Source organism: Brassica napus, chromosome A5, assembly GCF_020379485.1.
Source record: "Brassica napus cultivar Da-Ae chromosome A5, Da-Ae, whole genome shotgun sequence".
In the NCBI taxonomy this organism is placed as follows: domain Eukaryota; kingdom Viridiplantae; phylum Streptophyta; class Magnoliopsida; order Brassicales; family Brassicaceae; genus Brassica; species Brassica napus.
In genome coordinates this window covers 21,686,976-21,712,744 of record NC_063438.1, presented here as the reverse complement: position 1 = coordinate 21,712,744, position 25,769 = coordinate 21,686,976, and the positions used below count along the sequence as shown (strand labels likewise).

Below are 25,769 nucleotides of genomic sequence, written 5' to 3'. Positions count from 1 at the left end.
CATCAATAAAAAATATAATTCTCCATTTACAACAAAAAAAAATAAAAAATTATAAACATATAAAATTAAATTAAGAAAAACTAACATTGGAAAAACAAAAAGTTAATGTAAAAGAAACAAACCAACAAATAATATTATAAATAAAATAAATTTATAAGACACAATCCGCGCGAAGCGCGGAAAAAATCTCTAGTATATATATATATTATATATTTGCAAATTATTGGATCATATGGAGATTGGAAATATTATTCACTGCCTCACTGATATGTGGTGCTTATCGGTGATGCTTTGTGGGATCTGTCCAGTCAAACTCCTCTTATCATAACATATCGGTCTTATTTTTTCATGGCCGTGAAATAATGAGATATGTTCTATTGATTTGAGTTTTCATCTTCTATTATATGGGCTATACCGTGTCAATCCATACTTAGCCGATAGGCTGTACCGTGTCAATACATACTCAAGTACTAATCTATTATAAAAATTCTTCCCATTATTAGCATATATGAAAATGTGCAAATATATCTATTAATATTTTTGCTAAAAGATTCTTAGTAGATGATTGTCCAGAAAAAGTATTATATCAGCAAATACGGAAATTTCATTTATAGTCAAAATTAAAAAAGGTATTAAACTGAAACCTTTTGACATTAATTCATATAAATAGAACTTATCATGGGAACAGCAAATATTAACAGATGTTCCTCTCGATAGAAACAAAAGCTAGAAGAAATATATAATGACTATCACAAAAACCTCTGTGACTTTTTTTCTTGTAACAATATTGGCAATTTTAATGTCCAACAATAGTGTTGTGGCCGCATCAGGTATGTGCTTATTACAAAATATTTCTTCTTATTTTTGTTATCTTCCAATTATCTTTAGCCACAAACATTCAAAATATTGAACCAGTAGTAACCAAATGAATTTTAAGCATCAGGTATGTGCTTATTACAAAATATTTCTTCTTATTTTTGTTATCTTCCAATTATCTCTAGCCACAAACATTCAAAATATTGAACCAGTAGTAGCCAAATGAATGTTAATGTATAATTGATTATTTTTTGAGTTATTAATAATTTAGACCCTTAACTCAAACTAACTCAATGAACCGTATGCTACTAATCAAAGTGTATAGGCTATATGTATGTGTAGTAGAATTGAAATTATTATTCGAAACACATGATCCGATCTGAAACCCGATTTGAATATCTAAATAGCATAATTAGGATTCATCAAAACTGGAATCAAATTCATGAAGTATATTATAAAGATTATGAATGTATTTTATTAATATTTTTAAAATATATTAAATTTTCAAAAATAAATTACTTTATAACATTATGTTTTGTAATTTTATATTTAATGTTTATACAATATTATTAGTTTTTTAAATTCAATTATTATTTTAGTGTTTGGATATACTTTATTTATTTCCATGGATCCATTTCGTCAATACCTAATGTTTGGATATATATGAATTCTGAAAATCTTGAAGCTATGAATCTGAATTCAAATAGTTAAAACATGTCTGATGAATCTGAAAACCTTGAAATCTCCAGGTATCCATGAATATTGTCCATTCCTAATAGTAATTATCATACATATTCTTAAGCTGTTTTTTAAATTATTATTCGACATTGTATATGCATGATTATAATTCGACTGTGTGTTGTATACCTGTAGGGCCACCAAATTGCAAAGCTCAGTGTGTGCCAGGAAAGTACGGACTTCATGAATGTATCTATGACTGTATAGTGGCTGGGTACGACTATGGAACGTGTAATCCGAACCCTACTGGAAAATGTTGTTGTGCCTACGAGGGCCATGACCGATAAAAACTGATCTTATGTATTCTTATAATTGGTGATTTGACGATGGATTATGTTGTTCTTAGTATTATGTTTAAAAGGTGACTTTTTCTATTGTTCTTTCTCAATTTTATTTGGTAATAAATTTAGCGAAACAAACTAATTTTACTGTTATATGGTTTTTATTGCCTTTAGTAAACGAAATTTAAAAACAAAAAACAAAAAAAAAATCGTTTAATTAGAGTGTTTAGGTCAAACAGCTCAAAACAGAGATGTTTATGTATCATATTATATGTGCAAATTACTGGATCATATATTGAGCCTGAATATTATTCGTATCCTCACTGGTATGTGGTGCTTTGTGGGATATGTCCACTCAAACTCCTCTTATCGAGTCCTTCAAAACATCAACACCTTCTGCTTCGGTCTCATTGTTCCATGGCCGTAAAATAATGAGATACTCCATCAATGTTGAGTTTTCATCTTCTATTCTATCATATAATGGGCTTTTGTGTTTAATAATAAGATCTCTGATTATATGTTGGACTGGACTCCTTAGCCGAAAGAGACTATACAAATATCTATCTATACTATTATTTGCAAAGTAAAAATTTGGAATCAAGCTCTCACATTAAAAGTTAGAGTGGTTAATATCGTTTATACCATTAATGAATAATTATATAAATTAGTCAAAAGATAAAAACAAATTTCAAATCAATCTGATTAAAAAATGATTAAAATTAATAATAAATTATTTATACCCTTAATGAATAAATGATATAAATTAGTCGAAAATAAAAACGAATTTTAAATATATCTAATTAAATAAGTGATTAAAATTAATAGTAATAAGAATTATCTAGAATATAAATAATTAAAAACAAATTTATATTAATACTATTATATTTATATTAGCTAATTGACTATAAATAAATATAATAAAATTTTCAAAAATAAAAATATGTTTTAAAACATAAGATAATTCTTAGATATATTCTGTTGTTATCTGAAAATAATATTTTATTATAAAATTTATTGTTAGATATAAAACAATTTATAATTAAATGTTAATCAAATAAATATATTTTCTAAAATATATGTGAATGTTTTGAAAATTTAACACAACAATAAACATATATATATTTTTTGATAAAAAAATAATGAATATATTTTAATAATATTTTATTTATATGTTATATTTGATAATTGACTATAAGTAAATATAATAAAATTCTCAAAAATAAAATATATATTTAAAACATAAGATAATTCTTAAATATGTTTGTTTTTTTATCTGAAATAATATTTTTTACTATAAAATACAAAGTTTAATGTTTTATCTTTTTAAAAACATATAATTAATAATTTATTATGTTGGTTTTGATTTAATAGTTATAAAAAAATAAATATCTATAAGAACACTATGTCCGCATGTGCGGACAGAACACCTAGTTATAACTAAAAAAGAAGTATTAAATTATAAGCTTTTTAGTTTTTGCTATATAATAAAAATCATCCCATTGAAAACATATAAATATATATATTAATATTTTGAGAAAAAAATCATATAAATACCTCAACTGAATTTTAATAAGCTTTCTGATAGCCAAACTGATGACAAAAAAAAAAAGATAGCCAAACTTTTTTTGCTATCCGGCTTAATACTGGAAATAATCATTTTGCTCAGTTTAATACACTTAATTTTAAAATTATTATCATTTTAATACAGTAACTATTTTCATTTTAACAATAAACACTAATTTTCTAAAAAAACTTTTAAAATCTCTACAATTCATAAACAAATCTTTGAAAAGTTCAAATTTTCTTTTAAGTTTCAAGAACAAAATTAACTAAATTTTGGATAAATTTTTAAAATTTATAAAAATGAATTCTGAATAAAATAAAAAATTTAGTAAAATATTTAAGAAAAAAACTAAGTTTGGAATTAAAACTAATACTTATATCATAATTGTTAAAAATTATCCAAAATTTAGATATTTTTATTCCAAAACTTAAAAATAAAATTAGATATTTTAAGATTTAGTTTAAAATTTTGAATTTTTTTAATATGAAACTTACTAATATTTTTGATTAAAAACATAGTTTAAGTATTAGAATGAACATAGTATTCAAAGTAAATGTATTAAAAGGAGCAAAATAATTAGTTTGGTTATTATACTGGATAACAAAAAAGTGGGTATTAAGAAGCTAATCAAAATTTTAATTGGGTATTTTTAAGAAATTTTCCTTAATATTTTAGCAAAATGTTGTTAGTAAATTTTGTCCAAAAATGATAATCTTAACAAATACGGAAATTTCATTTATAGTCAAAGCAACAAAAAGGCATTAAACTTAAACTTTTTGACATGAACTAAGGTTAAACCCGTCCTACGGACTGGTACACAAATATAAAATAATTTAAATATATTTAAAGTGTTTCCATTTCTAGCTAAAAGTTAAATTAATTTTTACATTTTTATCACGTCAAATTTGTCTATTTATTTTACAAATCATAAACTTAGCTAAACATAATCTAGTTATTTTACAGATCAAATTACAAATGATAAAATATAATTTTTTTTAAGTTTGTTCTAATTTAGCGTCTAACGATATGTCACTTCGACTATTTTTACTAAAGAAACATCTAACTAATAGTTGTAGTCTAATCTAGAGATCTAATGTTAAATTTTCAAAATTGCCCTTCACTTTAATACACAGTCACACGCAAAAAGTAAAAGGATATTATCGTAAACTAAGCTTGTCATCATCTGCTTTTGTTGTGGAAACTCATCCTCTGTCGACTCGAAAAACGTTTTTTTTTCTCCAAGAACAAATCATTTTCTCTTCTCTTATATGTTTGCCTCTTGAAATTTTCCGCAAAAAACCTCTGATTTCACACAATCAGATTTCGAATTGGAGCTACGTCAAAAAGATATCTCTGATTGATTTAGAGACTTAGGGGTAAAAAAAATATTGGTGCATGGAAGAGTAGTGATTTGGAGAAGAGTTTGGAAGTCGTTTCTAGCGGTTTCAGCGCATAGTTTGCTCTTCTCCTTCACCCTTCTTCTCACTCTCTAGCTTGATCGTGTTCTTTCTCAATCATGGTGGTCAGTTTCTTTCTTTCTTTTTTCATAATTTTCTGCCTTGACTTCTTTGTATAGTCAAAGTTGGGATAATTATCTGAATCAGTTGATGGGTTTCTCTGATATTGAGTTTTGACTAAGTTTTAGTTTGGGTACAAACTATAAAAAATATATCCTTGTGTGTTTAACGATGTCTAAAGTAGAAGCCCTTATCATCCTTAAGCTCTGTTTTTTGCAGATTTATATGTACACCCTTGTGGCTGTTTCGTCCTGTGATTTCTCGTGGTAGATTTCGCTGCATGCTACATCTATGACATCTTTTGTGGTTATCACCTTTGCTCTTTGTTAGCATCATGTTGTTTGTAAATTTTAAATTCCGGGTTTGTGGCAGTGGGCTCCTTTTCAATCTGTCATGGCAACACCACTGCTTGTTGCTTTTGAGATCATGCTCTGTGTACATCTTGAAGATCAATATGGTATACTCTTTAACTTGTAATATTAATCGCGGCTGTATTTATAGCTGGTTTTTGTTTATGATAGATTTGGTTGTGTCCCTGACTCCTTGTGTTGTAGTTGTTTATGATATATTTGGTTGTGTTTTACTGTTGCTTGCGTTCGGGTAGGGATTTGGGACTGGAATTGGTTTCTTAGTTATTGTTCAATACTACTTACCATTATTCCAAAAAGGTTGCAACTCGTTATGTTTTCATTTCCTTTTTGTTCTTAGGAAAGAATGATTCTTGCTCATTTGTGTGATGAGCTGAAAGGACTAAAAAAAATTATGTGCATAGTAATATTCCCATAATTTTTCTCTTGCCAGTCTCTCCATCTTACTGGTTTGGAAACCATATATTTTTATTCAAAATGCAGTCATTGGTCTATATTTCCTTTGCACTTGAAAACGCTATAACCGCAAGATTGAATGATGGGTATGTTTTTTTTTTTTTTGCATTTTTATGTGTTTTTTATTTTTATTTTATTTATGGTCATTGCATAGCATACTCTTATTGGAAATTGTCTTCTCTTAAGTATGAATGGGTGGTCTGAGACTATTGGAGATAAAACGACTCTTGGGAGTGAGACTCTTTTACCAACATGTGTACCTGTGACTATTTCACTTTCGATAGCTCGTTCTGCCATATGAGCCACGATGAGTCTTGTCCCATTGCAGAGACATTTATAGCGATGTGCTTGAGAGTGAGATAAGCAGTCTCTACGTACAAAATATTTGGAAATAATAAATATGTAAAACTACACTTTTTTCAAATAGATGTTAAATGTAGTATTTTCATTTTTTATATTGTATATTTACTTAAAAATGTAATAGGTGTTTAATATAGTATTTCCGTTTCTTATATTGCATATTTATTTATTCTAGTTTTCTTGCTTTTATATCAAATGATATTATTACGATAGATGTTTAATGTAATATTTATGTTTCTTCTATTGTATATTTAATTATTCTTTATTTTTTATTATAATGTAATAATTCCATATAGACACTTCATGGAGCCTCAAATAGTTCATTTTATTAATATAGATTTTAAACATATTCAAAAGAAAACAGACTAATTTTCTAATTGTGCCAGTTTTAAAGCCCATAAGCTAATGTTCTTATTTTACAACAATTATTTTATTTATATAAAATATAACATTACAAATAAGATAATAAAAATGAAACAAAATGAACATTTAAAATAAAGAAAATACAATATAACACATGAAATAAAATTTGAAATTTTTTTCTTCCAAACCTCTTCGATAATAGAATAACAATTCTATCTTTTCGATGCGATTACATTCAGCAATCAAACAGTCGATCAACTTCCAAACCTTCCTTTGCAACTTTCTTTGTTGTATAACATTGGCCCAAACTCCAATTTAGATATATATATATATATATATATATATATTTATTTATCGATTAAGAATCCAATATAATGATTCTCTCAAAATGAATAAAGTTCGGACTTGCCAATTTTTAACAATTCGAAAAACATTGCCATAAAAAAATTGTTCTCTTAATATTTGTTATTGCACACTCTATCAATGATGGTTTCCCTGGAAATTGTTTCCAGAACAAAGAAATTAGGATAAATTCCTTACCACTTGAATTTGGATTCGACTCAAACATATTGACTGTTTTGTCGTCGATCCTAGCCACCAATTCCATGCCAGAGATAAGAACAACTAATTGAATTATGAAGTGGTTAACACCGAAAACGCAGTGAGTAATTATGCAACTCTTCTTTATTAGAGAGAATAGAAAACCACAAAGAAATCGTTTCAAAAGAGAACCTGAAGATAGCTACTGTTCTTTCTTTTCTTGTTCTTTCGAGCGAAAATATCATTTTTGTCAGTACTGTTATTTAATAAGAATCACCGCGTAAATACGGACGATGGATCTTTATTTTGTGAGCCAGATAAGTATCATCGACTAGTCGAGAAGTTAGTATATCTTTCGATCTCGTGACTGGAGCTATGCTACTCCATTCATATTTTATCTTAATTCCTGTTTGTGACGTGCATTGGGAAGCCGCATTATGCGTCATCTATTTCCTCAAAAGATCACTAGGACAAAATATTTTCTACTCACAACTGATAACTTGGAGTTCTCCGTGTATTTTTTCGCGGACTGGTCCTCATGTCTCATCACTCGTCGTTTGCTAAACTTGTTTGCAGTTATGCTAAGTGGATCTTCGATTTCCTATAAAACTAGAAAGAAAGACACAATATCTCACTCTTCCACATAAGCTGAATATCGAGCTAGGGTCGTAGCTACTTGCGAGATCACGTGGTTTCTTTCGCTTCTGTTAGTACACATATACTTTAGTATTTCTGTTAGTACACATGTCCCATTTTATTGTGATAGTCAAGAAACAGTTATATTGCGTCCAATCCAGTTTTTCACGAAAGAACCAAATATATTTAAGTGATATAAATTAACATATAATAAAATTGAATTGTTTTCAACATAGATGAGTGAAAGTAGTGAATCAGATATTCTTTGGTTTAGGGTTTGACAACATATGTTGTAGTATTGTATGTATTCTTAGGGTTAGATTTTGGAAAGCTTAAATGTTTTTTTGAAAAATTAAACTTTTATCTACATGTGATTATTTCTGTGTATAGTAAACACTTTTTAAGTTTAATTTGATTTTATGAAGTGTTTAGTTAGTTAATTTAGTTTAAGGGTTATGTTTAGGATCTAGACGACTAACATGTATGTGATGCAATTTATGATAATCTTATTTGAATGCGTTATATCAGAACCAAAAATCAACTTATAAACATTCTTATCAAAGTACTTGGCCGTCTTCAGTTTGATGTTTCATTATCTGAATTGGGTATTAAGGATCTTCAATCTCTAACTTCAAAGGAAGAGTTAGAATTCATTTCTATACTATTATTTGAGAAATGAATTAGCTTCCTAGTCATGTTCTCCATGATTTTAGGTTATTTGCTTATTTATCATATTATTTTTCTTATTTGCATGTTTTTATTTATTTTTAGAAGCTTATTTGTCATATTTTTGATGATTTTAGGTTGATTCATTAGTTTTAATAAATAATTTTAAAAATTGCTTAAACTACCACATTCCTAACACTATTTTCATGTTCACATTAACCACATTCACCCTCACTTTTAAAGAGATAAATAAACACTTCAAACCATGGGAGAATTTTCATGTTTACCACATTGTTGATATCATTATTCATGTTTACCTTCAATAAAGAGACATTTTCAAAAATACATTATTCATTAAGAGACAAAAGACTCTTATACTCTTTATTAACAAAGTATGGTCTAACCATTTTTCATGATGGGACTAAACCTATACTAACCAAAATCCTTTTAAACATGGTTTTAATTGTTTAGATTACTTGTGGACATTCTCATGATAAACAAAAACAACCATTATGTATAAACTACAATTGCAAGTTAGCTTTTATGAGAAATAAACTATCTTATATACTTCTAATCAAAATAAATATGACCAACGCTCATATGCAAACAATCATGGGCTTTGTTTATAATGTAAAAAATTGATATTTTTATTAAATATTTCATACGTTCTAGATCTTTGTTTATGATGTGAAATGTCATCTATTAATTAATACTAGAGATTGACCCGTGCGACCGCACATGTGTATGTAACAATTTATGTATATCATATATTTTGTTATTGTATCGTGTTATATATATATTTATTAAATGTGAGTTGGAACAGTTATGTAACTATACAAAAAAAATTGGATGTAAATATATATATATATATATATATATATATATATTAATATACTATGTTGGATCAAATTTATATTGACATTTCTTTCATATTTAATTGTATGATGGAAATGTATTATTAGTTTATTATGCGTTTGGGTCAAACTAAAAAAGAGTTACAACTATTCTAAAAACCCAATTGGACAGGATATAAATTGACCCGCCTATTTTAATTAAAATCATGAGAATAAAGTTAATTTTATATTCAAATATGAAGCTGATATTCCTGGAATATTCCTTTTTTATTAAAAAAAATTGATGATAATATTCCAAAAAGTTTATAATAAGGAAGTTTATAACATAAATGAATCACGTCTAATATATATGCATAATACTTTATTGGTAAGTTATAGTAATAAGCATTAATTTTGTTTATATATGATAATGAATACATATTATAAGACCAAAAGCGTGGAAGCTAGCTTTTAAATTGTTTTTCATAGTTTAGGTTATTTTTAATATTTGTTTCAATAGTTTGTTAATATGGGTGTATTTTAAAATTGATTTAATTACATTTAACTCAGATTTATTTAAGAAAAACACATTAATCTAACTGAAAAAAACAAGCATTAAAATAGGAAATTCAATTTAATGCTCAGGGTATGGAAGTGTAATAATAAATTTAAAAACTAAGGGATATTTTTAATGGGTACTTCTTTTTTAATAATATAGATATATTTACACTAACTTTATCCAAATAAATATATATACATCAATCCAAATCATTTTTAAAATAGGATGTCAATAATATATTTAGTAACAAGAAATTATTTTTACTAAATCTTAACAATGTATTCAAAAATCAAAAAATTGAAAATATTTTTGGTTGACAAATAATAATTTATTAGAATATTCTCTCTATATATTCTTTGAAACTTGGTTCCAAATCTGCATATTTTTTTAATTAAGATAAGACATTCTTTTAACAAAATGTTTTAGCAATAGTGTTTCCTAAAAACATTTTTATTTATATTTAATTTCTTTGCTCGTGTGGGACATGTGTTAATTCATACTTTCTTGGCCATAGTTGACCAAAAAAATTTGAAGCTCACACTTTTTACATTACTAAGAGAAAATGATGCAACTGTGAACTCAATCTTGATTACTGGTCTAATTAGAACGATATTTGAAACTCGCACTATTTACATTATTAAGAAAAAAAGATGAATCTATACACTTGAATCATGTATTTTGTGAGTTTAAATGAGTAAATAGACAATAATAATAATCTGGAGGAAAGTTTATACAAACCTTCAATTTTGTTTTTGTTGAGAAATTAAACATTAGAAATAGATGATTTAGAATTCAGTAAACCTCAAGAAAAACAAGACTCATATATGGTAGGTATAGTAGACCAAAAATAAGAAGCATAACCATTCAAAAACACTAACTTCTTTAAATCCACGCTTAGCAAGGATTAAAAATCTAGTCTATACTATTAAAATGGAAAGAATCCTAAAAAATCTACTTAAACAAAGTTGTTAGACCATTTCATTATACTTAACTATTTATTTGGTTTTACCTTATATTTCTCTAACTATATAAATACTTTACATAATTTAAATAAACTCATTTATTAATCTTCCATAATCTATTATATAATTACTCTAACAATAAATCTCCATGAATATATGACATATTATCCAAACATGTTTAACATGATGTGGTCACTACCACATATAGTTCCATTAATAGTATAATTTTTAATGGTTTAGTTATGTTTAATAGGTATATAATTTGTATTTTAAAAATTTAAGTACTCATTTAATCTTTTATTTTTTGGTTCCAAAAATATATGATATGCTCTGTTATTTAAGAAATTTAGCTTAATTTTGATTTTTTTCTTCAGTTTGATACGGTTCAAGTCATCCGGATAAATGTACCCAAAACTATATACATTATCTTATATAGAAATTATATAAGAAGAATTTATTTAATTTCAAAAATAAATTTGTGTTTTCTAAACACGATCAAAATGTAGTTTCCCATTATTCTGTAAGGATAATATTACCATTATGTTGATAAATGATATCCTAATACATTAGCTGTGTATATAAACCATGTAAGGTACTGTAGTCAAGAATACGACCTTTTTACAATATTTTTGATCGGAAGATCCCTCTCCTCCTCCTCCTCCTCCTCCCGCAAGTCAAGTCACTTTTGAGTCGCTTTGGGTCATTCGTTCTCAGTGATGATGGATATCGATTTCAACGAATACAAGCTCAGGTGCGAGCTCCGTGGCCACGATGACGATGTACGATCTCTCTCTCTCGTTTTTCCTCCTTCCTTGTTCACGATTCTCCTTCGAGATTTCGAAACTCCGTCCCTTGTAACTTTAGAGTCTGTTAGCTTGATCCAGCTCCGTGATTCCACTTGAATGTGATTTTGCATTGCCTCAATTTCAATTTCATGTGTGGATTTGATAATTAGAGCGAGCCTTAGGTTTCTGATTAGATGCTCGATACTGTAATTGACCTAATTGTAATTTGATTCTCTCAGGTCCGTGGAATATGTGTGTGCACTTACGAGCATATAGCTACCTCGTCAAGAGACAGAACCATTAGGATATGGTCACTTGATTCTGATAATAAGCGAAAGTATTCACCTTCCAAGATTCTTCTGGGTCATACGAGCTTCGTTGGACCGCTTGCATGGATCTCTCCCAACGAGGAGTATCCTGAAGGAAGGCTCGTCTCTGGGAGCATGGATACTTCCGTTTTCGTTTGGAACTTGACTAATGGAGAGATTGTTCAGGCATTGAAGGGTCATAAGATGCAAGTCACTGGTGTTACTCTTGACAACGACGACATTGTTTCATCTTCTGTTGATCAGTAAGTCAGTCAGTGTATATTATTAGCCTGTGGCTTTCCTTTGCTGTTTATATTATTTTATTCTAAAGCCTAGTTCTAGCTAGTTCTAGGTGTTTAGTAGTGTTAACTGTGTCTGTTTTTGTCTTGATGTGCCTTACTAGCTTGTTATACAAGGGTAAATGTATTGGAATAATGTCTACTAGTATTGTCTAGTATAACTTAAGTTCTCATTTGTTTTTCCCCTTGTTCTGAAGAACTCTGAAACGATGGAGAAACGGCCAGCTTGTTGAATCTTGGGAGGCGCACCAGTCGCCTATTCAGGCAGTGTTGAGATTGCCGTCTGGTGAGCTCGTTTCTGGTTCAAGTGATACCACTCTCAAACTCTGGAAGGGAAACACAAGTCTACGAACTTTTGCTGGGCATGCAGGTAAAGATATGAGAAGCTGCAGTAAAGATATCTTATCTTGTGAAGTGCTAATATAATGACCTTTTGTTTTGCAATGTAGACACTGTTAGAGGATTAGCCGTGATGCCTGATTTAGGATTTCTTTCAGCATCACATGATGGGTAAGTTATTTGCTTCGTACAACCTCTTGCTTGTTCCATGCCATTTTCCCAGTAAATCAGGCTCATCCATCTGTTCCTTATCGGATTTTTTTTTATATAAACAGCTCAATCAGGCTCTGGGCTCTAAGTGGCGAAGTTCTTTTGGAGATGGTTGGGCACACCTCCATTGTTTACTCGGTTGATGCTCATGCATCTGGCCTTATTGTTAGTGGGAGTGAAGATCGCCATGCCAAAATATGGAAAGGTAATGGTGTTTTTCCTTTTAATTTGAAGTCATGTTTCTTATAGCTTGAGGTGTTGTTCTTACTTGTTGCTTTTGTTTGGTACAGATGGAGTATGCGTTCAGAGTCTGGAACACCCAGGCTGTGTTTGGGATGCCAAGTTCCTGGAGAACGGAGACATTGTGACTGCATGTTCAGATGGAGTGGCTCGTGTCTGGACAGTACGTGATGGCATGATTGCAGATCAAATGGAGATTGATGCCTTTGATTCTCAACTTTCTCAGTATAAACTGAGCAGGTGATCTGATCATTAAATCCTGTGTCCATAGAGTTTTTTTTTCTTTCATTTTTTTCCCGTGGCAGTTTCATGATTTTTAATGATGTTGTGTCATATGTTCCTAATCTCAGGAAAAAGGTTGGGGGAATGAAACTTGACGAGCTGCCGGGGCTTGATTCTCTGACTTTACCAGGTGCCACTTAGTATCCAAATTTTGTATTATAAATCCTGTCGAAAGTTGTAACTGATACTATCTGGCTATGGTCATTCTTACTATTTGATGTATTCTATCAGGTACCAGTGATGGCCAGACAAAAGTCGTAAGGGAGGGAGACAACGGTGTTGCTTATGTATGGAATATGAAGGATCAGAGATGGGACAAAGTATGTCAACATATTGAGCTTTTATATCTTTTTTCTTAATCTTTCTAGTTTGTTGGCTACATGTCATTTTTGCTATTCACTTGAATGCTGCTTTATTATTAACTTTTTCCAGATTGGTGAGGTTGTTGATGGGCCAGAGGGTGTGGCTGACCGTCCTCTCCACGATGGAGTTCAGTATGATTTTGGTTAGATTACAAACCTATTATGACTTTATTTAAAATCGAAGTGACCAAAAGTCTTAGGCGGTTTTTTATTTTTCTTATAGTTTTCGATGTTGACATTGGTGATGGGGAACCTATCCGAAAGCTTCCTTACAATCGATCAGGTACCTGAACTGTGTTGCTTCCAAGTGCAACTACAAGCAAATGCTTCAGTTTATTTATACCTAAAGTGGTTTCTTGTTTGGCAGACAATCCGTATGATGCAGCTGACAAATGGCTTCTAAAAGAGAATCTTCCCCTCGCATATCGGCAGCAGATTGTTGAATTTATATTACAGAACTCTGGGCAGAAGGACTTCAATTTTAATCCATCTTTCCGTGATCCCTTCACGGGCGGTAAAATTTCTCATGTTTTATAACTATTTAGTCTGAGATTTTGTTTTCAGGTTTTAATGTCATTTGTTTGTTCTGCCTGTCTTTGTGTAACAGCAAATGCTTATGTGCCTGGGCAGTCATCTCATACAGCTGGTATGAATATATTATCTGGGCTATTCTCACAAAGTACTTTCAAGGATTTCAGATTCTTGTGAAAATTTTGCTTTTGACCCATGCACTTTGACTCTTTTCTGTTGCAGCAACTACGGCAAAACCCTTATACAAGCACATTCCAAAAGTATGCTAGTTTTCTTCTTTCTTTATTCCTGTTTTGTATTTTTAGATACTGATTCACTGTTTCTGACATTGCTTTGTCCAGAGAGGTGTACTAGTTTTCGATGTTGCTCAATATGATGGGATCCTGAAAAAGATGACAGAGTTCAACAATACTCTACGATCTGATCCAGTAAGCTCTCAGTAACTTCTGCCACACGAGCACAGTTGCACCAAGAATTATTCAATGGTTATTTTACAATTTTCTAGTGCTGGTAGTTTATGTTTCTGATACTATTTTTCCATCTCATGAAGGTACATACTGACAAGTCCCTGACAGAAGTTGAAGTATCCAGAGTAGGCGCAATGGTGAAAATACTCAAGGACACATCACATTACCATGCTACCAGTTTTGCTGACATGGATATTTCTTTGATCTTGAAAGTGTTACAAGCATGGCCACCTGCGATGATGTTTCCTGGTAGGTCTTCAGACTGTTTAAGCCATTTAGGTAGTAGTAATATAGCTGAATCAGTTGATTTTCTTGTATGCTTATACAACAATCTAAAATGAGATATGTTTTGGTTTCTTTGATAAGTATTATTGTTTTCTTACAGTCCATAAAGCAATTTAGGTAGCCAATGTTTTCTCGTGTTAATTGTCGGATATAGCGCTTATGCGTATGTTTTTGAATATGCAGCTACCGATTTAGTCAGGATGCTCGTTTTGCATCCTCATGGAGCAAGTCTACTTATCAAGCATGTGGAAGGCAACAATGGTAATCATCTCACGTGAAGCTAATGGTTTCCCAACATGAATTATAGTATCAGCTAATGTTCTTCACTAACTTGTATCTCTCTGTAAATTAAACTCAACTAGATCTGCTTCTGGATCTTATAAAGAAAGTCACAGAAGATTCGGCTCTTCCTGCAAATCTTCTAACAACTGTTCGTGTCCTTGTTAATCTATTTAAGAATCCTTCATTTCATTACTGGCTACAAAGGCATCATAGTCAAGTAAGTACTGTTTTTTTCTTTGGTTTTATATCGCAATTAGAGAATCTGTGATTATCTCCATGAACCAGCTACTGGTATCCTTGTCGAGTACCAATGTTTGAGGCTTTGAGCTGCGTCTGGGAACAGGAATGAAGTTTATAATTGTATTTTACTATAGTGCCTAAGATTTGTGTTTGTGTGTTTTATTATGATGATTTGAAACAGTGGTTTCTCGGGTACTCAGCCTTTAATGTGTGATGTCCATTGATGCAGATTCTTGATGCCTTCTCAAACTGTTATTCATCCCCAAATAAGAATCTGCAGTTGGCATATTCAACGCTGCTTCTCAAGTAAGATACTCTCTTATATTACTCTTGCTCTTTAATCTATGATACAACATTGTTGAGTTTTTATCAGACCCCATGACCTTCTATATATTTTTGTTTTGCTTTGCAGTTATGCAGTGTTATTAATAGAAAAGAAGGATCAAGAAGGCCAAGCTCAAGTCCTTTCAGCAGCATTGCAGGTAAAATTAAATTTGGTCTGAACTGAACCTCACCTGTTGTAGTAAAATCTGAGAACCAATGTATTGTATTATCAATATTTGTCCTAAAAAACATTGATCTCTTAAACAGATTGCAGAAGAGGACGCTGCAGATGTTGATTCCAAGTTCCGGAGTTTGGTAGCAATCGGCTCGCTGGTTAGTTCTTCCTTTTATGGACAATATGTATATATGCTTGCTGCTGGTTACACAATTTTTCTTTAACCTGACAGATGCTTGAAGGCTTGGTGAAGAAGATAGCAATAGATTTTGAGGTGGAGAGCATTGCGAAATCAGCAAAGGCATCTAAGGAAGCTAAGATTGTGGAAGTTGGTACTGATATCGATTTTGTAATTCGCCAACCTTAAATGAGAGACTTGTGAAGGCGCCCGAGATTAGGACATGATTTGTATTCTCTTTTATTACTTGAAAACACAGCTATATTTTCTAGCAGAGCATCATTTTTTTTTAGGCCTGAGAAAAAAATCTGAGATCCAAACCCAACTCTAACCGAGAATCCTGAAAATTTGAATAACCAAAAAGATCTGACCCGAAAACTTGAATTAATATCCAAAATCAGTATTCAAAATTTAAATAAATGTTTAAAACACTCAATTTCATCTTTATTTTGATGGGATATTTAAAATATCTAAACTGTTATTAATGGAAGTTACAAAATACTGTCTATCTAACCATATTATTAAATATTAACCATACAAATTTGAATATCAACAGTGGAAAACAATGAAGAGGATAGTGATCATGGTTTCCACTTGGAATAGAACTTGTGATCACCCCACATCAACATCCTACTAAGCGAAACCCTAACGCCCTTCTTCTTCAAATGCCAATGCCTCGGCTTTATCCTCCTCCCCAAGCTAAACCCAAAGTACTGCGGAAACTTCTTCAACTCTTCCAACTCTCTCTCCATATCGTAAACCAAAAACTCAAACTTGGGCCTCAAGTTATCCTCCACACTGTACCCAAATATCGCCGGTATCCTCCCACACACTCTCGCCGCTTCCTCGTGCTCAAACCCTATGCTCTTTAGAAACCTCACCTTCGCTCTCAGCTTCTCCACCCTCGTGTTCAGCACGTGCGCGTTCGTCTTGCTCGCTCTGTTCAGATTCTTCACCCCCAGCTCCTTGAGGTAAACCAGCGTCGGCCTCAAGCAGTACTCCACGTCGGAGAGGAGGAGGCTCGGGCAGTTCACGATCAGTCCTCTGGATTCCGCGGCGGAGGCTCCGATCTCGCCGGCGAGGAAATCGAAGACGGGATTGGTTTCGGAGATGGAGAAAGTCGGAGAGAAGAGCTGCGGGCAGAGGTAGACGAGGCGAGGGAAGTCTCCGTCGGAGATTCCTTTAGATTTAAGGAAGTTCACGGCGGAGAGGATCGCCGGAAGGTTGTCCACCGGAGGAGCGAGTCTTGGATTCTGAGGGATTACGCCGAGAGACGAGAGGTATCTTAGATTTTCGCGGTGTGAGGTGTGAAACTTGAGATAGAGAGGTCTCGAGCTTGGAGGAGGAGAGGAAGACGAGGAGAGTGATGATAGAGGTTGAAGACGAAGCGAAGCGGTTACAGTAGCCATAGATAGATTCCGTCGTTGATTCTTTATCCTCATCCCGGTTCGATTTTATATTACCAGATGTTAATTTTAATCTGGTTCAGTATAAAGCCGGTTCAGATCCATTGGGCTAAAATTGAAAGCCCATCAATATAAAACCCTAGACGATCGTCTTCTTCTCCGGCCTCCAGATTCTCACTCGTTGATTTCTCTCTCGTCGCTCAGGAAAATGAAGCCGGTGATAGGTACGGTGGTGTCGAACAAGATGCAGAAGTCGGTGGTGGTAGCCGTGGACAGACTCTTCCACAACAAACTCTACAATCGCTACGTCAAGCGTACTTCGAAGTTTATGGCTCACGACGAGACGAACGCCTGTAACATCGGCGATCGAGTAATTCCCTTGATTTTCTTATGCTTTTTTTTTTCTCGAACTCAAATTTTCGTGAGATTTAATTTCAGATGACATTTGATTACGAACTCGTAAATCAAGTGGGCACTTAACGAAGCTTGCGTCTTATCGATTTTGTTAATCAATGCAGGTGAAGTTGGATCCGTCAAGGCCATTGAGCAAGCATAAGAATTGGATTGTTGCGGAAATCATAAAGAAAGCACGAATCTATTCTCCGCAGGCTGCTGCTGCTGCTGCTCTCAGTTTCTCAGCTGCGAAATCTCCCTCTGAGTCTTCGGTTCCCCCTGTTTCGTCTTCCTAAGGTGTATCAGACTTCTTTTGTGTTGAGTTTCACTAGCAAGTTCAGTGTAGTGTCTCTTGGCACCTTTTCAAAGATTAGGTTGTGTTTCAGTTTTGTGGAACTTCATGTGACTTTGTTGTTTCTGAAAATAAATTATTTGACATTTGGCACTGCTACTATGTAGCAATATTGCTAGTTTGGCATTTCATTTTACTTTTCTTGAAGTTGTTAGAAACCATTGTGCGGCTGGGCTGGCTACCTTGTCTTGGTCTTACCACTACAATTTATAGGTTTGCAGATACCTTTCTCCTAAAGGTTACCTGTTATTGTAGAACATATATGGTGGTAGTCAATAAAAACCTTACCTTTTTGGTTGCTTAGCCTTTACCTCTCTCCCTCACACTGCAGTTGAACCGCAAACTCACATTAGGGTCGAGAAATGTGTTTCTCAGACTGACAGCGATAGTAGAGGAGAATCATAAAACGTAGGATGTAGGATTAGTCCATCAGCTGTAGTGTAGTGCTTTTTGGTGATGCTGGTCACTTGTATGATTGATCAGTTTGATGGTATAGACCATAGATGATAGATGATTGTTACTCCTCAAATGTATATATATTGAAAGCCGATCTGCGAGAGAGTCGATGAAAAATGATGATGCAGAGCTACCTACATAATTACCTATATTATTACACAAACCAGACATCTCTGAGTAAGTTTCTATATAACCAGCCAGTTTTGTACCGTGAGCTTAATAAATATTAAGAAGTTGATCATCAAAGAAGAATGAAGACGGAGACCACACGTATATTCAAATATCGGCACCCTGTTTTGCCAAGTCAACGAGCGCCGATCACAGCTAGCTCGAAAATGTTCTCACAAAAAGCTAGCTAGCTATGCATGATAAATTCTCTTGCGACTATGTTGTTTATATCAATCCGGTGGATCAATCCCAAGTGTTATCTGGTGCAGAGCTAGTAAACCGGGTTTAATGTGAAAGTAGAGCTGGTTAAGCTCGATTGAAATCCGGTTATTGAAGCTAAAAACGTGACGTTTTGGACACAAACTAAACTAATGGTCTGGTGTGGAGCAAGTAAAGCGGATTTAAATGATGTTAGTGTATGCCCCTCGTTATCATGGGATAAGCATAATGTATCGAACATAACCAACCTATGCCATGTCAGCACTCCATTAAACAATGATTGGTCTGTTATGATGTTATGTAGGTCCCATCATATCAGGATGCAGTGGCACACCTCCTCGTCTCTCTCTCTGTCCACCCAGAAGATAAAATTCAATCAGAACAAATTTCGATTAATGTACAAGAAACAACACTAACTCAGCTTCTTCTCTAGCAATGGAAGGAACTAGTTTTCTCCGAGGGCAGCCTCTAACAACAGTACCCTCTCTTCCCAGAAAAAGGTTCCTCCTCCAAGGATGGAAGAGCAATCAGATTGTCAGGTTTTCAGGTTTGAAGAATCAATCCGATTCTCGAAAGTCAAGGTCTTTCTTCGATCTTAGCCTCAGAGCTTCAGGTAGTGTTCAACAGTTTTAACCTAATGATCTGTATGTCCTCTGCATTTCATTTTTTCAAGTTGCATTTGAACAGTTTTGTTAATTGGTTTCTTTCGTTATCATTGTTTAGACAAAGGTCCCATAAAGGCAAGCTCTGCCGTAACTGATGCAAGCCCCACGAACTCAGAATTCAAGGAACAAGACCTTGTCTTTGTAGCTGGTGCTACCGGTAAAGTTGGTTCTAGGACTGTAAGGTTAGTTTCTTCTTGTTTTTTTCTTAACTCTCAAGAATTTTTTTTAGCAATGCTGGTTAGTTATCATTGTCATCTTTCATCTAGGGAGCTACTGAAGCTCGGATTCCGAGTAAGAGCTGGAGTTCGAAGCGCTCAGAGAGCAAAAGGTCTTGTGCAGGTATGACTCATATTTAACACTCTATAGTCATCCTTTGAGTGATCCTTATTGCAACTAAATACTTTTGCAGAGTGTTAAGGATATGAACACAGATGAAGGAACTCAACGTAAGAGTAAAATGTTTTGATTTATTATTTGCTATTAATTTTTGTTTGTGGTAGAAGAAAAGGTAACAGGCAGTGTCTGTGTCTTTTTAGCCCAGCTGTAGAAAAGCTTGAAGTTGTGGAATGTGACTTGGAGAAGAAAGACTCAATACAGCCTGCACTGGGGAATGCATCTGTGGTTATATGCTGCATAGGTGCTAGCGAGAAAGAAATATCCGATATCACCGGCCCTTACAGGATTGATTACTTAGCCACCAAAAACCTTGTTGATGCTGGTAAGCCAAACAAAAAAACAATACACTCTCAAAGATGTTTGTTCATTGGCCTTTCTTACTATCTTTCTTGTTTCATCGTGTCTCTTTGTTTGTGTTATGAACAGCAACATCTGCAAAAGTTAATAACTTCATCTTGGTGACATCCTTGGGGACAAACAAATTTGGATTCCCTGCTGCCATTCTCAAGTAAATCTGTAATGTTTCTCTTTTGTCAGAGAAGCAGTTAGAACTTAATGGCATGTTTTTGTTTGTGAAGCCTATTCTGGGGAGTTCTTTGCTGGAAGAGAAAAGCTGAAGAAGCCTTGATTGCAAGTGGTCTCAACTACGCAGTGAGTGATAGTGATTACACAAACAGTTTCACATTCTCTTTATGGATTGTATCACACCTTAGAGTTTTGCTTTTGCATCTTATTTTCATCAGATAGTTAGGCCTGGAGGAATGGAGAGACCAACTGATGCATACAAGGAAACTCATAATCTCACTCTTGCTCTAGATGATACATTGTTTGGTGGTCAGGTCTCAAATCTCCAGGTATTGTTTTTTTCTCCCTTGTCTCTATGATACAGTGATGAAGAAGCTTTGATTTGTTTCTCTTTTTGCTTCCTTGTGATTGATCTCCAGGTTGCAGAATTGCTCGCTTGTATGGCTAAGAACCCTCAGCTTTCTTGCTCTAAGATTGTGGAAGTAGTTGCTGAAACAACTGCACCATTAACTCCAATTGAAAAGCTTCTTGAAAAGATTCCTTCAAAACGTCCTTATGTGCCTCCACCAAAGGTTTATTCTCCTTTCATTTACTAATCTTCTTGATCATCTCTCTTCTGTGATAATATGTTTATGTTTATCTCTCTGCATTTCGATTGTGGATAGGAATCAGTTGCAGCGAAAGAGGTTCCACCAGTTCCTGCTGAGCCTGTCAAGCAAGAATCAGTTGCAGCCAAAGAGGTAACACCGATTCCTACTGAGCCTGTCACGCAAGAACCAACAGCTCCCAAGGAGGATGAAGCACCTGCCGAAGTAAAAGAAGTGAAACCTAGGCCGTTGTCTCCTTATGCTGCGTAAGACAACCTTTTTTCTCAGAGGCAATAAAGTTCAATATGCTACTAAAATGACTTGTTGACATAAGAGACTGATTGTTTTTGACGTCCCTTGTTCCTTTTCTGGTTTGTGAATATATTTAGCTATGAAGACTTGAAACCTCCAACATCTCCTATTCCGGCGACAGCACTTGGTGCCACCAAAGCTAAGGAGGTGGATGCAACTCCGGTTCCGGAGGTGGAGGCAACTCAGGCTCCTGTTGACGCCAATGTAGCTCCACCACCAGAAAATCCTGTTGAGGCCAATGTCCCAGTAGTAGAAGAAGTGAAGCAAGTTGAGGAAAAGAAAGAGAGGCCTCTTTCTCCTTATGCTAGGTAAAAAAAATTTATCATCACTAAATTGATGATGATTATGATGCGCCTATGAGTTTCTATTAGTATCATCATTATTGGTCTAATTAATATGGGAGCGGTTGATAATTTTCTTTTACTTTCGTATGATGGTGCAGCTATGAGAATCTAAAACCACCTTCATCACCCACTCCTAAAGCTTCTGGTATCCAGAAGAGCGACCCTGTGGCGCCTGCTCCAACAGATTCTGATACTGGTGAAAGCTCAACAGTTGCAACGATTTTCACTGAGGAGGCAGAAGCACCACCAGCCATACCAAAAATGAGACCTCTTTCTCCTTATGCAGCGTAACAACTTTTCCTCTTTCTCTATATATAACTCGGCCGTGGTCTGTTAAGAGTCTAAACTGTGTTTTTGCAGTTACGCAGACCTGGAACCACCAACCTCACCAACTCCTGCATCAACCGGTCCCAAGAAAACAGCACCTGCAGAAGAAATCTCAGAGGTACCTGGAGGGAATGACGTGCTGCAAACGGTTGATGGTAGTGTGTAAGTATCTAGAAACCAGAATTGGAAAAGCCTGTCTAGTTTTAAGAAATGAATCTATACAATCTCAGGTTTTTGCTTGTTGTTTGTGCAGGAACACCACTGAATCTGCTTCGGTGCCAGAGGCGGAAACTGTGAACAGTGTGACAGACACTTCCCTTACCCCAGAAGAAAGTGCAGCTGATCAGCCAAAGCCAAGACCATTGTCACCTTACACAATGTGAGAGAAGCATTTTGAAAGTGTGTTCTTTGTTATTAACTTCTTATTATGTGAACTGAGAGACTAAAATGTTCGGCAGGTATGAGGACATGAAGCCTCCAACATCACCTCTTCCATCTCCGGTCATAAATCATTAGTTATGTGTGAAATGATTTGCGCTTAAACCCTGGAGCTTCTTCTTCTTTTTAGCTCCAGCTTCTTTTTTTTTTTACAAATGAGAGAAAGATGGGGAAATTCATTTTTACAGGTATGAATCAGTGAGCTGAGTAATACAAGATTCATCTTGCCTTCTGAGTTCTTCGTTTTTCTTCTGTTCAAATACTCATATTCGATAACCCATTCTCATTCGAACAACTTGATAATATATATATTCTGAGTCCATGTTTTCTTATAATATGTTCCTATTATACAAGGCTTTGCATCTTCCATTCTCTATGGTAGTTATTTAGTCATTTTTATTTGGTCTAAACATGCGAATTTATCATCGTTAAAATTGAAGGTTTGTATTGTTTTCTTGTAATTCTAATGTAATTTGAAAAATTCAATAATAAAAAATTTTCTTTTTATCCGAAGATACTATCACATTTTTTGAGTCTTTTGACTAATATAACATGTATCAAAAACTTTTGGCAGCTATATATACCCTCGACAACAATGGCAATAGATCCACACCTGATAAAATGTGAACATCATTCTCCATAGTGTAACAAAATAATCAGTTGTTAATTGTCAAATTTAATCGACAGCTTAATATAAAATTAGTAGTATGAAAAAAAAGTTTAGCAAACATAAAATTCCGTAATTAAAAAAAAAAAGAGAAGCAATAAGCACGACCGACAAAAGAAAGTTATTATAGAAACGAAATCTAGTGTGGTTTGTTGACTTCGTTTCTATAATAACTTCGGCAGATTTGGAAGTTAATGCATTTGATAACTCCAAGGACAATACTATACAACTAAACAGAAAAAAAAAAAAACAGTTAAAACGTCGTCGTACCAGCTCCAATACTTTCACCGTCTGGCATGTTTCGTCGATTTTAATTCCATTTAATGCCAAACCCCACATTCCATTAATGCTCCCTCCTTCCACTTCAATTTTTCTTCCTTTCATCCCCACCGTCCATTTTCATCTTACATATCTACCCTACACGTGTCCCTCCTCCTCCACCTCTCCGGCGATAACAGCGCCTCTGGATCTCCGCATCTTAACCGGCTCGACGAGTGCGGTGCCGTTCTGAAGAACCTCGGACTCGTCATCGATTTCGTCCGCCGCGACGATGAGCTTCCCGTCGCCGGAATCCGCTCCGATATCGGGAAGAACACTCCCGATCGCCGCCGCGAAAACGGCGATTTCGCGCTTCTGTGGTAACGTAACGAGAACACTCTCGATTTCAGGTTTCCGAACGGAGATTGACGCTGCTTGATCCACGTGGATCTCCGGTATCTCCATGGAGACACCGTCGCTGGCTCCATCGTCACTCTCTCTGATGCTGATTCCTCCCTATCGTAATCAAACGAGTAGGATCTCTTCAGCTCCCTGAATCTAGAAATTGCCGGTGATTGCTCTTCCACCGCCGCCGCTGTGATCTCCTGATCGTCTGTAACCGTCGCGGTTGCGTTTAAATTATTATTACTCCGCGGCGGAGTTTCGGTGCGGATGATGATCGCGTCACTCTCTTCATCGAGGCTTGGACGGATTCTAGGAGCCATCAAGGGAACGAACGGCGAGGTAGTCGCAACGACGCCGGATCGGAGAATCGCAGTGCGGCAGAGAGGACAGTTAGGGTGAGATCGGAGCCACTCGTCGATGCACTCAAGGTGGAAAGCATGGAAGCACAACGGAAGCGTCCGCACGTAATCTCCTTCCTCGAACTCCAACAAACAAACGGCGCAGTCCACGGCGGCGGGAGTTTTCCCCACCGCGGTGGCAGGAGAAAGGCTCTTCCCGGTGCAAGCGGCGGCGGAGTAGAGAAACAGAGGCAGCGTTTTGATGACTGACTCGTCTAGTCCGTAAGGTGAGTAGGAGGAGTAGTGAAAAGAGTCGAAAGGGAAAGGGGAAAAGGATCGGAGATCGGAGGATGAGTTTGAAGCAGAGGATAGGTGGAGGAGACGGCGCCGACGATGTCGCCACCGTCGGAAGCGGCGGAAGAGAGGCGAGAGGAATCGGCGGGAGATGAGGCGAGAGTAGGTCACGAAAAGAAAAGCGGCGGCTAAAACCACCACCATGGCGATCAAAGGGGGGCTAAACTGTAAAGGAGGATCAGAGGAAGGAGAAAGAATCTCCTCTGGTACTCCTGAATACGGTGAAAGAGACGGTGAAGCAGCTGGCGAAGGAGAAGGTGAGATATCGCCGGAGCGCGGGGGTGGTGCCGCGAATCGCATGGTTGTTTTGGTAAAAAAAACAAAGAAAGACTCTGAAACAGAGTTTCTCAGTGAAAGGTTTAACGTAAATGAGCATGCCCGAGTTGACTAAAGTAAACGGTGTTCAGAAGACTAATTGCCACGTCACTGTTTTTTTTTTTAATAATCTGATGCAGACAAATACGACGATCCAAAATTAACAATAATTAATCATAATAATTGCTAACTTGGAAACAATCCCATCCTGGAGTATTATTATTTCTATATCAATGATACTTTGGTTCTGAATTAGATAGTATGCAGGTACTAGATTTGGGTAATTGAGGATATTATTCTATTGTTAACCTAACTGTGATATATCTTAGATTAACTAGGAAGAAGAGATTAGCAAAAATCTAGCAATATGGCGTTTGAGGGAATTAAAAAAGAAGAAGAAGATAGTGCTTCTTTACGGTTGTTTGATTTTAATGTGGATTTGATGTGGTGTCCCACTCTGATACAGTGGTCTGAGAACTTTATTATTGTTATAAGTGGATTTTCATGACTTTTTTTAGAAAATTGTTCTTCCAATCTTTTATTTTCTCCATTTGTTCATACTGCCTGATAATCCAACCAAGTAGAAAGTTTTTGTTATTACAATTTGTTTGCTTTCTCTTCTACACGGCTAGACTCATTTTTGTATTTTCTAAGGGCCTGACTGGTTCAAACGCAGCGGTTGCGGTTGCGATTGCGGGTGTTTGCGGATGCGGGTGGTTGCGGTTTCTAGCGGTTTTAAGAGATTTGTACGACTGGTTCTGCGGTTAGAAATTGGTGCGTTTGCGGGATACTTATGACTGGTTAACTACTAGATACAGCAGCGGTTAAATAATAAATTAACAATATTTACATTTTATATAATTATAAAAATATCAAAA

At 34.6% G+C, this 25,769-nt stretch overlaps 5 protein-coding genes and 1 long non-coding RNA gene across 6 annotated transcripts; 4 read left to right on the top strand and 2 right to left on the bottom strand.

Moving 5' to 3' along the window:
* Window positions 1-107: 107 nt before the first annotated feature.
* On the top strand, window positions 108-1,977 carry LOC125608961. Its single transcript, XR_007339502.1, has 2 exons — window positions 108-830; window positions 1,690-1,977. It is a non-coding gene; the product is annotated as an uncharacterized LOC125608961 (long non-coding RNA).
* Window positions 1,978-11,252: 9,275 nt separating this feature from the next.
* On the top strand, window positions 11,253-16,258 carry LOC106451923 (phospholipase A-2-activating protein). The gene is made up of 21 exons (XM_013893909.3): window positions 11,253-11,438; window positions 11,684-12,015; window positions 12,249-12,421; window positions 12,501-12,561; window positions 12,666-12,805; window positions 12,891-13,080; window positions 13,191-13,252; window positions 13,354-13,442; window positions 13,555-13,627; window positions 13,708-13,767; window positions 13,852-13,998; window positions 14,092-14,130; window positions 14,238-14,275; window positions 14,357-14,443; window positions 14,566-14,731; window positions 14,951-15,028; window positions 15,130-15,266; window positions 15,519-15,595; window positions 15,702-15,771; window positions 15,881-15,946; window positions 16,021-16,258. Exons 1-21 carry the CDS (start codon window positions 11,376-11,378, stop codon window positions 16,153-16,155), a joined length of 2,283 nt encoding a protein of 760 aa, XP_013749363.1. The 5' UTR covers window positions 11,253-11,375; the 3' UTR covers window positions 16,156-16,258.
* A 168-nt stretch (window positions 16,259-16,426) lies between these two features.
* On the bottom strand, window positions 16,427-17,408 carry LOC125608959 (transcription termination factor MTEF1, chloroplastic-like). Its single transcript, XM_048779624.1, has one exon. It carries the CDS (start codon window positions 17,406-17,408, stop codon window positions 16,548-16,550), a length of 861 nt encoding a protein of 286 aa, XP_048635581.1. The 3' UTR covers window positions 16,427-16,547.
* A 95-nt stretch (window positions 17,409-17,503) lies between these two features.
* On the top strand, window positions 17,504-18,203 carry LOC125608960 (30S ribosomal protein S17-like). Its single transcript, XM_048779625.1, has 2 exons — window positions 17,504-17,742; window positions 17,891-18,203. Exons 1-2 carry the CDS (start codon window positions 17,581-17,583, stop codon window positions 18,059-18,061), a joined length of 333 nt encoding a protein of 110 aa, XP_048635582.1. The 5' UTR covers window positions 17,504-17,580; the 3' UTR covers window positions 18,062-18,203.
* Window positions 18,204-19,311: 1,108 nt separating this feature from the next.
* Window positions 19,312-22,874, top strand: LOC125608957 (protein TIC 62, chloroplastic-like). The gene is made up of 15 exons (XM_048779622.1): window positions 19,312-19,573; window positions 19,684-19,807; window positions 19,892-19,964; window positions 20,035-20,071; window positions 20,167-20,343; window positions 20,448-20,529; window positions 20,600-20,672; window positions 20,765-20,875; window positions 20,966-21,118; window positions 21,212-21,399; window positions 21,523-21,753; window positions 21,888-22,076; window positions 22,150-22,278; window positions 22,370-22,495; window positions 22,575-22,874. Exons 1-15 carry the CDS (start codon window positions 19,396-19,398, stop codon window positions 22,630-22,632), a joined length of 1,929 nt encoding a protein of 642 aa, XP_048635579.1. The 5' UTR covers window positions 19,312-19,395; the 3' UTR covers window positions 22,633-22,874.
* LOC125608958 (RING-H2 finger protein ATL65-like) lies at window positions 22,638-25,315 on the bottom strand. Its single transcript, XM_048779623.1, has one exon. The coding sequence runs from the start codon at window positions 24,874-24,876 to the stop codon at window positions 23,626-23,628; it is 1,251 nt and encodes a 416-aa protein (XP_048635580.1). The 5' UTR covers window positions 24,877-25,315; the 3' UTR covers window positions 22,638-23,625.
* Window positions 25,316-25,769: the final 454 nt, after the last annotated feature.